Here is an 11313-nt window from a genome sequence, read left to right on the forward strand (position 1 = left end):
TTTATAAATTTATATATATTATCTCCAATATAAGTTTTGAAAAATAAAAGTCTCCCACACCTTTAGTAGATGCATCAAAATTCTACAAAAATATGTAATATTAAAAAAAAAAAAAAAAAAAGATGGCGCATTCTTGTACTCTGTAATATCATTAACCGTAGATATTGCGCTGCTCGGGAGGGTTCGTAGCTTCGTAGCCTCCCGAGTTGATAGAGATGAGTCCTTTGATTGGAAAGACCCTGATTTGAATCCCTTCAATGACGTGATGATCCTTCATGTCTTTTGGTGAGTCAGATGGTTTCATACTGAAGTAAAGAGTTTTCTTCGTTCGCCATGATCCCTTAGGGACCGATGAGGTAAAGAAGAAGAATGCAGTGGCTGAGGAATATAATTTATATTTAGACGATCTTGCTAAGTTGGCGTATTTGCATACAAATGCCAGGAGTACTAGAAACAAATCTGGAGAACTTATGGCATTGATTTAATTCAGCCTGGAATTTTTAGAATAAGTGAGACGTCGCTAGCAGAGAATGCCACAGTGACAGGCATAATGAGCTCATTACATTATATTTCGGCAAGACAGAAGAAATAGAAAGAGAGGTAGAGTTTTGTTAATGATAGTGGACGAGTGGTATCAGCTCAAAGTGGAGAACTCTGAACAGAGTGACGATAACAGTGGTGATATTTGAAGTGAAATTGAGGTAAATGAATAGAATACTTGGGTGAATGATTGTACAAGCAATGGTATGGTGAAAGACAAAAAGAAATATTTCAACAAACAGCAAGTACGAGGGGTATAGATGATTTTAATTATAGCAATATAAGTTGGGAGCAGGAAATATCACTTTGCAATAGAGAAAATAAGTTTTATGAAATACTCAGAGACTGTTATTTAACAGGATCAAGGGAAGATGAAGGTTTCCTTGTGCTAGATTTAGTAATAACATCAAAAGATATGAGGATCTATCTTTTGGGATCTAACTCAGGATCTGTTTCAAATAGGACAAGAATATGTAGAATTATAAACAGGAAACAGCTTGGCTACTTTCGCTGGCGTGTGATGATGGTTGGGAAGGGGACAAATAGTGTTGGAAATTATTAAAAGAACATTCGAAAGCAAGAATGTCAGATTCTGTTTCGAAAGAAAGTTACGAGGAGAAATAAGAATAGGCGTAAAATGGATGAATAATGAAATTCGAAGGGAAGTGCAAAAGAAGAAAATGCTTTACTGAATGCATAAACAGGAAGATAGTGAGCAATTGCATGTCGAATATAAAGCACAGACTGAGAAATTATCTAGTGCGAAAGGAAAGGAAAGGAAAGAAACTGACGAGTGTGAGAAGAAAAAAAGAAAATACTGCCACAGAAAGTTAAGAATCCTGTAGATTTATTCAATAATGTAGCTAGTAAGAGAAACGGCGACTATGGAAATGAAGACAATTGCTACTAAGGATGGTAGCAAGGAACCAGATAGAAGATACAGTAAAAAACATTTAATAACTGTGTTTTAGCTTATATTATTAGAGTGGAAATATATTGAAATTTGGTGCACTGGTGAAAAAAGAAGAATGTAAAGTGTTTACTATATCGAGCAAAGTTGATGTGACTAAAGGAATAGAACTGGGTGAATTATCGCCATGTATTTTAAGTAAATGCGCTAAGGAATCAATTGTATCTCTAATTCCATTGTTTAATGAAAGTCTAGCAGTAATTCTCGAAGAATGGAAAGAGGACAAAGCGGTACCAGTATCACTACATAAAGATAGTACAAAATAGAGGTATCAAATGTTTTGGATAAGTTGATCAATATTGGAGTAGAGAATTGGATTGATAACAGAGAATCTCTTGGATAATCATCATGGATTTAAAGGAAGGTGTTACTCTAGTAATCTGATTATATTTTACAGTAAGATTAGACAGTACTGAACAGGGGAAAAGATTTATGCTGTAAATTTCTTGATTTTGCTAAGGCATTTGATAATGTATAGCACGGTAAACAATTTTTTAAATTGCAGTGAATAGGAATCGACAATATGGTGACATGGATTGGAGAATAGTTATATAATAGATGTCAACGTGTTACGTTTGAGGGAGAGGACGTATCTCAGAGAGAAAAAGTGACAAGTGTTGTGATACAAAAAGTTCAGTGGAGGAAGCATTTTTTTTTTTTTTTTTGGAGAATGTGAAGGTTCAAGGGACACATCGAAAGGCAGTAAAGGCAATACAGAGGATTCAGGAATACTGAAAGGGTTATTAGTATGTCGTGACAAAGAAGTGATTACCATTATGTAAGATAATGATTCGACTTTATTTGGGCTACTGTGCACGGATTTGGTCTCCTAGCTTTAAGGGAGAGAACCCTGAAGAAGCATTATAAAGGGATCAGAAGCAATAACTAAGATGATTGTGAAATACTGACCATGAGAACAGACAAAGCAATTGTCGGTTGCACTGTCTGTTAGTTGGACGATTAAGTGGGGGAGGGGGAAATATGATAGAAATATAAAAGTTGTAGGGGAAATGTTATAGAATAGATTCATGAGTAATATGTGCATCAGTGCGTTGTAGAAGAGAGAACGAGTGGTCATTTTTTAAAGCTACTCACCGATCAGTGAAATTTGAAATTTCTAAAAGGGGAGTAGGTAACACTATTTAGCTTAGCTAAATAGTGTTACCTACTTTTTGAAGACTAGTAGGCAGCCAACTCCATCCTTGGCCATCATATATAGCTTATCAAAGGCTATTATTAATGATTTTGATAGCCATCTAGAGAAGTAGACAACTGTTGCCATCTCGTGCTCTCTATAACACAGCTACATACTCATATTTTGAATGTACTACTAAACTAGATTTTTTTTTATAATGAGTGAGCAAAACAACGAAAATAATTCGTTTGACGAGTTAATTTTTTTTTTACAGATGACAAATGTTAAACTTTGAATGAGATGAAAACAATGTAAAGAATGAATTAAATGACAGTTGAATTTTTGCAGTATTTTGCTCTGGCATAGAGACATCTCCAGGTGTACAGTATTAACTGTAAAGTGGACACAAACATCACAAAATTACATGAACTTTCTATATAAATTATTTCTATATAAATTTCTATATGAAAAATCAGAATCCTCGCTAGAAGTGCGCCCTCTATGGCATTTGCAGAAGTCCTTGGTTTTTTCAGGGATATCTAAGAATTACAGTTTCCTACATTGTAAGGAGTTTCTCACAACTGTGTTTATGTTAAGTTGCTTTTTAAGGGCAGTCACAGATTCTTAAAAAAAAAGGTGGGGGGAAAGCTCTCGCTTTTAAAGTTGTTTGGACCATGGCCTGTTAGATCTAACTGGCCAAAGCTGTAGCAGCAGGTATTTCATGTTTTTCCACATGTGGACTAATTTGTTCCTGCAAGTTAGCTTATTATGGAGAGTTAGATCATCGATTAACATGTTTGGGAGAATATAAGAGATACACTAGTAAGCCAGAATTGTGGACAATCGGGTTCAGCAACCTCGGACCCCAACCCCCACAGAATAAATGAAAGAAAAATACTAGGCATTTTCATTGCAGCAAGTTTAAATGTAAGTGGGTTTCCCCCCCCTTTTATTTAGAATCTGAATTTTCCCTTAAAGTCAACATAACGTCCCTTAAAGTCATCTTAAATTAATGTTGTTGAGAGAAAATAGTATGATACGGAAAGCTGTAATACTTGGCATCTCCTGTAATAACCGAAGTTTCCTACGAGTGCTCATAGAGAATGCTCGTCCTAGCGAGGATGCTAGACTACAGTGTATTAAATATCACTTTGTGTTTCTTGTATGCACGTTACAGTTTAGATTGAACCCTTGAAAATGTCTCTGTGACAGAGATGTAACACTGGCAGCATTTAACTGTTGTTTAATTTTCATTCCGTTAAACATTTAACATCAAATTTTTACCAAGCACTTATGCTTAAATGCACTTTTTTTTAACTTCATCTTGAAGTTCCTTTTTAACAAAAACTCATACTGATGAGGTTGTTCCAGTTTAAGATAGGCTCATGTGAGAAGGACGAAATATCATACGTCATCAAAAGATTTGTGTGCAGAATCTGACTAGATCTGTTTATAAAAATGCAGTTAAAAGGAAAGGGTATTCAGTCTCCATAAAAATGTGCTATATTCAACTGAATGAATTATTACATGATCAATGTATTCCTCATATTTTCAGATACCCATCCTGCAGGTGGAGGCACTAAAGCGAGGCACAGCACTGTCATTCGGGTCAACAAACGCATGTGACTTTGTGTAGATTACATAAGGTCGGAAGATCATCCATGTTGTATATGTGGTTTTTCTGTTTAGTTGGTAAGTCAGCGCAAAAAGAAATCTAGTTTAGCAGTTTCGACTCTTGCTTTCAAAATAAGTAATTGTGTTATGTATGTTATCTTTGTTAAAGTGAACAGAATATGCGTTGATCAGTTGCCCTTTGTGGCGGTATGACGCATTGTTGGCACGTCACTCCATAGACTTGCGTTTAGACAAGCAGCGGAACGTCGCACGTAGTTGTCATTTAAAAATTTTATATGCAGCATATTACACTTTTGTCATGGTGCATTATAGTGTTTTGGTTTGATAGAATTATGCTTTCATGCTCATATTTTACCTGAAGTTTTGCCAGTGAGGATACACTTTAAAACAAGTATGCACGTCCACAGCTAAATCCGATTTCTGAATCGTTTCTCCGGTTGCTATGCGTTGCTGTTTATTTATTTTTTTGGATTAACTGTTCACATGGCTCCAGGTCAAAGTTGTAATAATAATTTTTGACTAGAAAGATGTTAATCATTACTGCCTGTTTCTTGAGGTTCGAAAGAGGGAGAAGGGAAATAATATAAAGCCAGTTTGGGAAAGGGAAAATCGTAATATTTTTACACACTGAATCATAGTTTACTTCATATATCTAGGTGATATAAGCCTTAACATTTTCTTAGAGATAGAACACAAGTAGAAGTTTACAGGAGAAATAATGGCACTTTTATGTTATAGATTTAAGTCCTTTTATGTCTTTAAATCAGAGTTACACGAAATAACTCATAATTTCCGCTTACCTTTGTTAATGTATGGCATATAATTTTTTTTTTTTTTTCTTAAAGAGAGAGAAAAGGAACGTGTTACACATCGCAAAAGGGGAAAAGAGATCGGATATTTGAAAATGACATGGGTATTTGAAATCCTTTTAAACCTATTTGGAAAGATTAAAGAATTGAAAATTTCAATCAGAATAGGCATAGTATTTTGTAAAATAAGATGCATATATACATCAAACTTTAATTTTCATACTGTTATTTTGATATTTTATACTGTTATTCCAATTTATAGCTGGGAAAAATTGCTTTGTTGAATATGAGGGATTCCTTAAAAGAAAATCAAAAAACAAAAATTCTTTATTGATTTTTGATTTTGATTTTTTAATTGTAAGGAAGAAATAAATAGAAATTGGGAATATAAATATTATTTTCAGATTGTACTGACCAGAGTTTTGACATTGTTGTGTGTATGGATAAGGATTTGTATTTCATTTTATAAAATATATATTATTATTGTTATTATTATTATCTGAGACCTCCAGGGAGTCAAGGACTCATCGAGGGAGGCTGTAAATTACCCAACCCAGCTATCATACCTTCCCTTAAATTCATTTACACTAGATGCACTCACTACCCCTAAGGGCAAATTATTCCACTCACTCACTGCTCTCTGGGAGAAAAACCTAGCTCTTGCCCCTTTCTTGACTGAGAACAACCTTAACTTCCATGGATGCCCCCCCCCCCCGTGTTCTCTCCCCGCCTTCTATATAACAAAAAATTTCATCATTTGAAATGCTATAAATAATGTTCGTTAAGGACTAGGTTTGTGTGCTGAAGAGAATTGCTGCAAGTTTGCATATTTTTTTTAAGTTTCCAATGTTTCTGGTTTTATGGTGCTGATAAGAATAGCGAAACTGCATAAAAATTCTTCTGCTTAATATTTTATACCCTCGTATATACGAGGGTGTGCTGAAAAGTTGTGATAATCACCATGAAGGAATTGAAGTAGAACCATGTAACATACATATTATTCTACATATTCTCCACAAAGTGTTATACACTTATTACAGCACTACTGTATCATTTGCAATCCTCTGAGAAAAAAGTCTTTCCCCTTGTTGCACAAACCAGTCCTCAGCTGCAGATATGACTTATTAATCTGTGGTAAATTTTGTTCCGTTCAAGTGTTTCTTTAAATTTGGGAATGGGAAGTAGTCAGATGGGGCCAGGTCTGGTGAGTAGAGTGGATGAGGAAGACAATGGAAGCCCAAGTTGTGTATTGTCTGTTGGGTTTCGTGCACTGTGTGAGCAGGTGTGCTGTCCTGCAAAAGCAACATACCTCTGCTCAGTTCCTGCGGTGTTTTTCCTTTAGCACTTCAATTCCTTCAGAACTGTTGAATAAACTGCTGTAACAGGCCATTGTCAAAAGACAATGGCAAGAACCCTGCCTTCCCTGCTGACTTTTGGGTTCTGAATTTCTTTGGTCGTGGAGAGCCTTTGTGTCTACTCCATCGATTGTTATTTGGTTTCTTGGTTATAGTGATGAAGCCATGTTTCATCAACAGTCACATAGAAGCTAAAAAAATTTGCATATAATTTCTCAAAATGATCCAAAATCCCTTGATGACAGCATATGTTCTCTCTTTTGGTCAGCATTCAAACATTTGGGAACCCACTTCGCTAAGAGCTTCTGCATGTCCAGATGTTGGTGGATAGCCAGCAAAGGTTGGTTGATTGGTAGAGCCTTTGCTACTAATTGCTCACGTAAAAAGTTAAGCAAGTTTGAGTGCGGTTAGTAGTTGGAAGGGAATCAATCGTTCGATACTGTTGGCACACTCTCCCTCGATGAGTCTTTGGAATCCCTGGAGGTGTCAAATAATAATAATAATAATGACCTCAACTTATTCCCTGGATATCCACATAGTCTTTGCAATGTTTTTGGTAGTATTCATCTGTAACCAAGGATCATGGCATGCACTGTATCAATGTTTTAAGGTGTGATTGCTGTGGAAAGTCTCTGACCTGGGATCATCTGTCTCAGAATGCCCAGTTTTAGCCATCCCTCTAGCAACTGAATATGCTGAGGGGACAGTCCCCTAAAGTCTCTCACAAAGTTTAGTGAATATCAGTTACAGATTTTTCTTGCAGCACAAAAAAACTTGATGATGGCCCACACCTCTGTGCCTTTGAATTTCTTCAAAACCTCTGACATGTCTTCTTATATACAGGGTGTTCGGGATAAATTTGACAGTTTCGTAAGGAAAAAGAAAATCTTCTTTGTATCTATTAAATTTAATGAATTGACAAAAAAACATTACAGGCAGAGTTAATTACAATACTATCGACAAGATTTACTCAAAATAACCACCATTAGCATCGATCACAGCTTCAATTCTGCTTCGGAACATCGAACAAGCTGATGCTACAGTCTCCCTGGGAAGGGCCGCAAAAACTGTTTTAATTTTATCCATTAACTGGGCTTTTGTATTACTGGAAGTGCGATTGGTGTCTTTTTCAACTGCGCCCCATACAAAATAATCCATGGGGTTAAGGTCTGGGGAGTTTGGAGGCCAAACATTTGGACTGGTGAAGTCGTAGAAATTTTCAGACAACCATTTTTGACTTTTCCCAGAGGTGTGGCAAGGGGCCGAATCCTGCTGCCATACATACGGCCTACCATTGGCTACCCTTGTTATCCAGGGCTTGACTACAGTTAGCAACTCCACGAACAAAGCCCAAATTCCAATGCCAGGGTTCTTCAACACCTGTTCCTGCAGATTTGCGAGGAATTCTGCTGTACGAACGCAATCAGATCGTCTGCTAGGGATCTTTCTTCTTGCTACATCCTCGTAGTCACCATTGCAAGTCTCTAGTTCATGCCTGATTGTTTTTACTGTATTCAGGGAGCATTGGGCAGCAGTCGTAATATCCTTATTTTGATGGCGGGCACGAATCATCATGATACAAGTTATTCTCTTCCATGATTCAGGTGGGTTCCAGCTATCCATCCTTTCTGACATCTTGTATATGAATGAAGAAGGGTCCAAACTTTTAAATGAAGAGAAGTGTGTGTTAATACATGTAACTTACGGAAAAATATAATTAATTATAAATATGTCAAATTTATCCCGAACACCCTGTATCTTAAAAGAAAAAGAACAAATTATTATAATTTGATGAAACATGGGGGGGGAGGGTTAAAAGATTTTAAGATATGTTCTTTTTTGTGGTTATGTCAGTTGCTTTAATTTAATTTTTGTTCTAGGTGTTTATCAGAACTTTTCATCCCCCTCCCTGCTCATATGTTCTGATTCACACATGGAAGGCCACAAGACCTATAAGCACATTAGTGCTGTGTGTGGACAAGAGAAAAAGAAGAAAGGAGGGAATCTCTTCACATTTTGTTTGAACAACTGAAGATTGTATTCTTTGAAGGAAGGCAGCAAAGTTGGTTCATTGAACTTCAAGATGGACTGTATAAGGATGTCGGTTAGCAGTGGCTCTTGTTCTAATGATTTTGAAGGAAAGTGGAGGAATGATAGTGGCTAATTATTCTTTTTTAATCATTCCTTCTTCCGTGGGAAAACAGAAAATGAAAAGGAGGTAAAACAACAACAAAAAGAGTTGAATTCCTTACATGGTTATTTTCCCATTTTGCATCAAAATTTCCTTCAAACTCGAGGATAAATAACGTGGGAGTTAAATAGATGAGCGGCATCATTAAGTAGAAGCTGCAAAAAAAAAAAAAAAAAAAAAAAAAAAGTGTGTTGAATGAATTTAAAGAGAAAGGTGATCAGCAAGCACAGACCAGAAAGGTAAGGAAGGCAAAATTGGAGTACAAAAGGAAATTAGGTATACAAGCCAAAGGTAATCCCAAACAGTGCCACATACTAAAAATATTTGTCAAGTAAAAGGAATAATGATTATGATAGAGTACTTTAATGAATGCTGATGGTAGAGAGGTAAATAGTTGAATTGTTGTATAATAACATGCAAAGTTACTATTCAATAATTCAACTATCATCCAGGTGAAGATATACTCTTTCATAGTGATTTTGTAGTAACAAGTGACAGTGGGCTGATCTAGAAATGCATGAACTAAAGGTGCATAGGATATTTTGGAACCTTGATGTGAATGCAGCTGTAGAATGAGATGATATATTGGCTTGCTTATTATGAGAATATCCTAGGGAATTGGTAGTGCCTTGGACCAGATTGTTTAATTTAAATCTCAACTATGGGTAGGTCACAAATGAGTGGAAAGAGGAGAAAATGACTCCAAGACCGAGTAGCAAATTATCGACTGATCAGCCTCACAGGAGTTGTGGTCAAGGCATTGGAGAAGTTGGATAAAGGAAAAATTCAGAAATGGGTGGATTAGAATGGGCTACTATGAGGGATAGAATGGTTTTATGAAGAGTAGGTCATGCCTCAGTAACATTATATAATAAATTGATAACTGAGTTGAATAAAGATAATGACTATATGGTGATGCTGCTTGACTATGCAAAAGCATTTGCAGGATTCCACTTGGAATTCAATTACATAAATTGCAGCAAGTTAGGATGGATAGGAAGCTGGTGATGTGGATAAGAGGATGGCTGATGGAGAGATGTTAGTTACCCATGCAAAAGCATGTGACTAGGGGGTGTGAATCAAGGCTCTGTATTTGGGCCACTGCTATTTAGTTTTTATATTGATGATATAGGAAATAATCTGAGGGGGAAATATTCAGTTATTTGCTGATGCAAAATTGGGTAGAACAGTAGTTGATCAAGATGATGTAGATATTTGGAAAATTGATTTAAATAGACTGGCAGTATGGGAAGAATTGGGGAACTTTACAGATGCTTTTCTACTGGGGTTATTAGTAGAAAAGGGGATAATGTGTGAAATGAGTTTACGTCATTTTCTTCATGAAGTAAACTTCTTTACTTCATGAAGGAAGCCGTACTTGGCAATTTTTCAGCATAAATGAGATTTGAAAGTTTGTCATATGACTGATTCTGATGAACACAACAATATATTTTTATTTCTAATCTCCAGGAGAGTTAGTCCTGATTGCTTAGATGAGGTAAAGTTTATCCATGGGAAATTCCACTCTTTCATATTACTAATCAGAAAAGTGATCTACAGTGTTCACATAATACTACAATACATAATAGTAGACAGATGTGTCATACACTGGTTTCTATAAATTAAAGACCAAAGAGAAAAATCACTAATTCAAAAACTGTATGATGAATTTTTATGCAATTCAATGAAAAGCAGTATGATATGAGATGTAAAAGAAACACCCACAAAACTTGTGAATGAATAAATTCAATAACAAATTGGTAAATGGAGACAATGGTCATAAAGAAGTGGTCAAAATTAGATTGTCAAAGTACCTCAATAAGGAATGTGGTCCTCTTCCCCCCCCCCCCCCCAACACCACAACGATGTTTCATACTGTTTATAATGGTATCCAGGAGTCAGTTGGCAATAACAACCATTGCTGCTGCCAAGTTTTCTTAAGTCTCTCAATTTGGAGGAGGGGTTGAGAACAACCACGTACCTACCTAGAGTATCCCAGACATGCTCAATAGGATTAAGGTCAGGAGACCTTGCTTACCAGTCCATATATACGATAGCCTCTTCTTGAAGATAATGGTCCACGAGCTTCATTTGAGGATGAGGATTATCGTCTTGTAGGATAAATGTCTCCCCTATTGCATCTGCATAAGGATGAACATAGGGATCCAGGAAATTGTCTCTGTAAGTTGCAGGCATTGATAGCTCTGTTAGGAATCACAGACAGATTATGTTCACCCAACAAGATGCTTCTTGAAACAATCACATTATCTGTGCAAGAGACACATGTGGTGACTTGCACAGATATGAGGGATGATAATGTGTCCCCTAATTCTGGCCAGATCAGAGCATGCCTGATATTGCTTTGCAGAGCAAATCAGGACTTGTCTGTAAACAATACCCCTGCATTGGTCTTGGGTCCAGTTGATGTTCAACCATTCTCTCCTATAGCATGAGGATAGGGACACACTGACTACTGGTTGCCTAGCACACAGACCACCTTTGTGAAGCCTTCTGCACACAGTGGAAGTAGATACCAATATTCCTATTGCTAACACAAGGTGAGATCATAGCTGATTGGGTAGCACTCCTGTTTTGGTCAGCAGATGGTTGGAAATATCGGTCATCCACTGCAATTGTAGCTTGTGACTTTCTTTCACTGTATCTATGGTGCTGTTTGT

General features: G+C 36.5%; 1 protein-coding gene across 1 annotated transcript in view; it reads right to left on the reverse strand.

The window, feature by feature from the left end:
* The window catches only part of LOC150107443 (uncharacterized), an 81104-nt gene extending 70273 nt beyond the window's left edge, over positions 1-10831 (reverse strand). The window contains exon 1 of the mRNA XM_090392099.1: positions 10688-10831. Coding sequence (XP_090248225.1) covers positions 10688-10831 — 144 coding nt within the window. The remainder of the gene's footprint in view (positions 1-10687) is intronic.
* Positions 10832-11313: the final 482 nt, after the last annotated feature.

The sequence above is a fragment of the Typopeltis vanoorti genome, chromosome 4 (assembly GCF_054136105.1).
Source record: "Typopeltis vanoorti isolate ZY-2024b chromosome 4, IOZ_Tvanoo_1.0, whole genome shotgun sequence".
NCBI classification, from domain to species: Eukaryota; Metazoa; Arthropoda; class Arachnida; order Uropygi; family Thelyphonidae; genus Typopeltis; species Typopeltis vanoorti.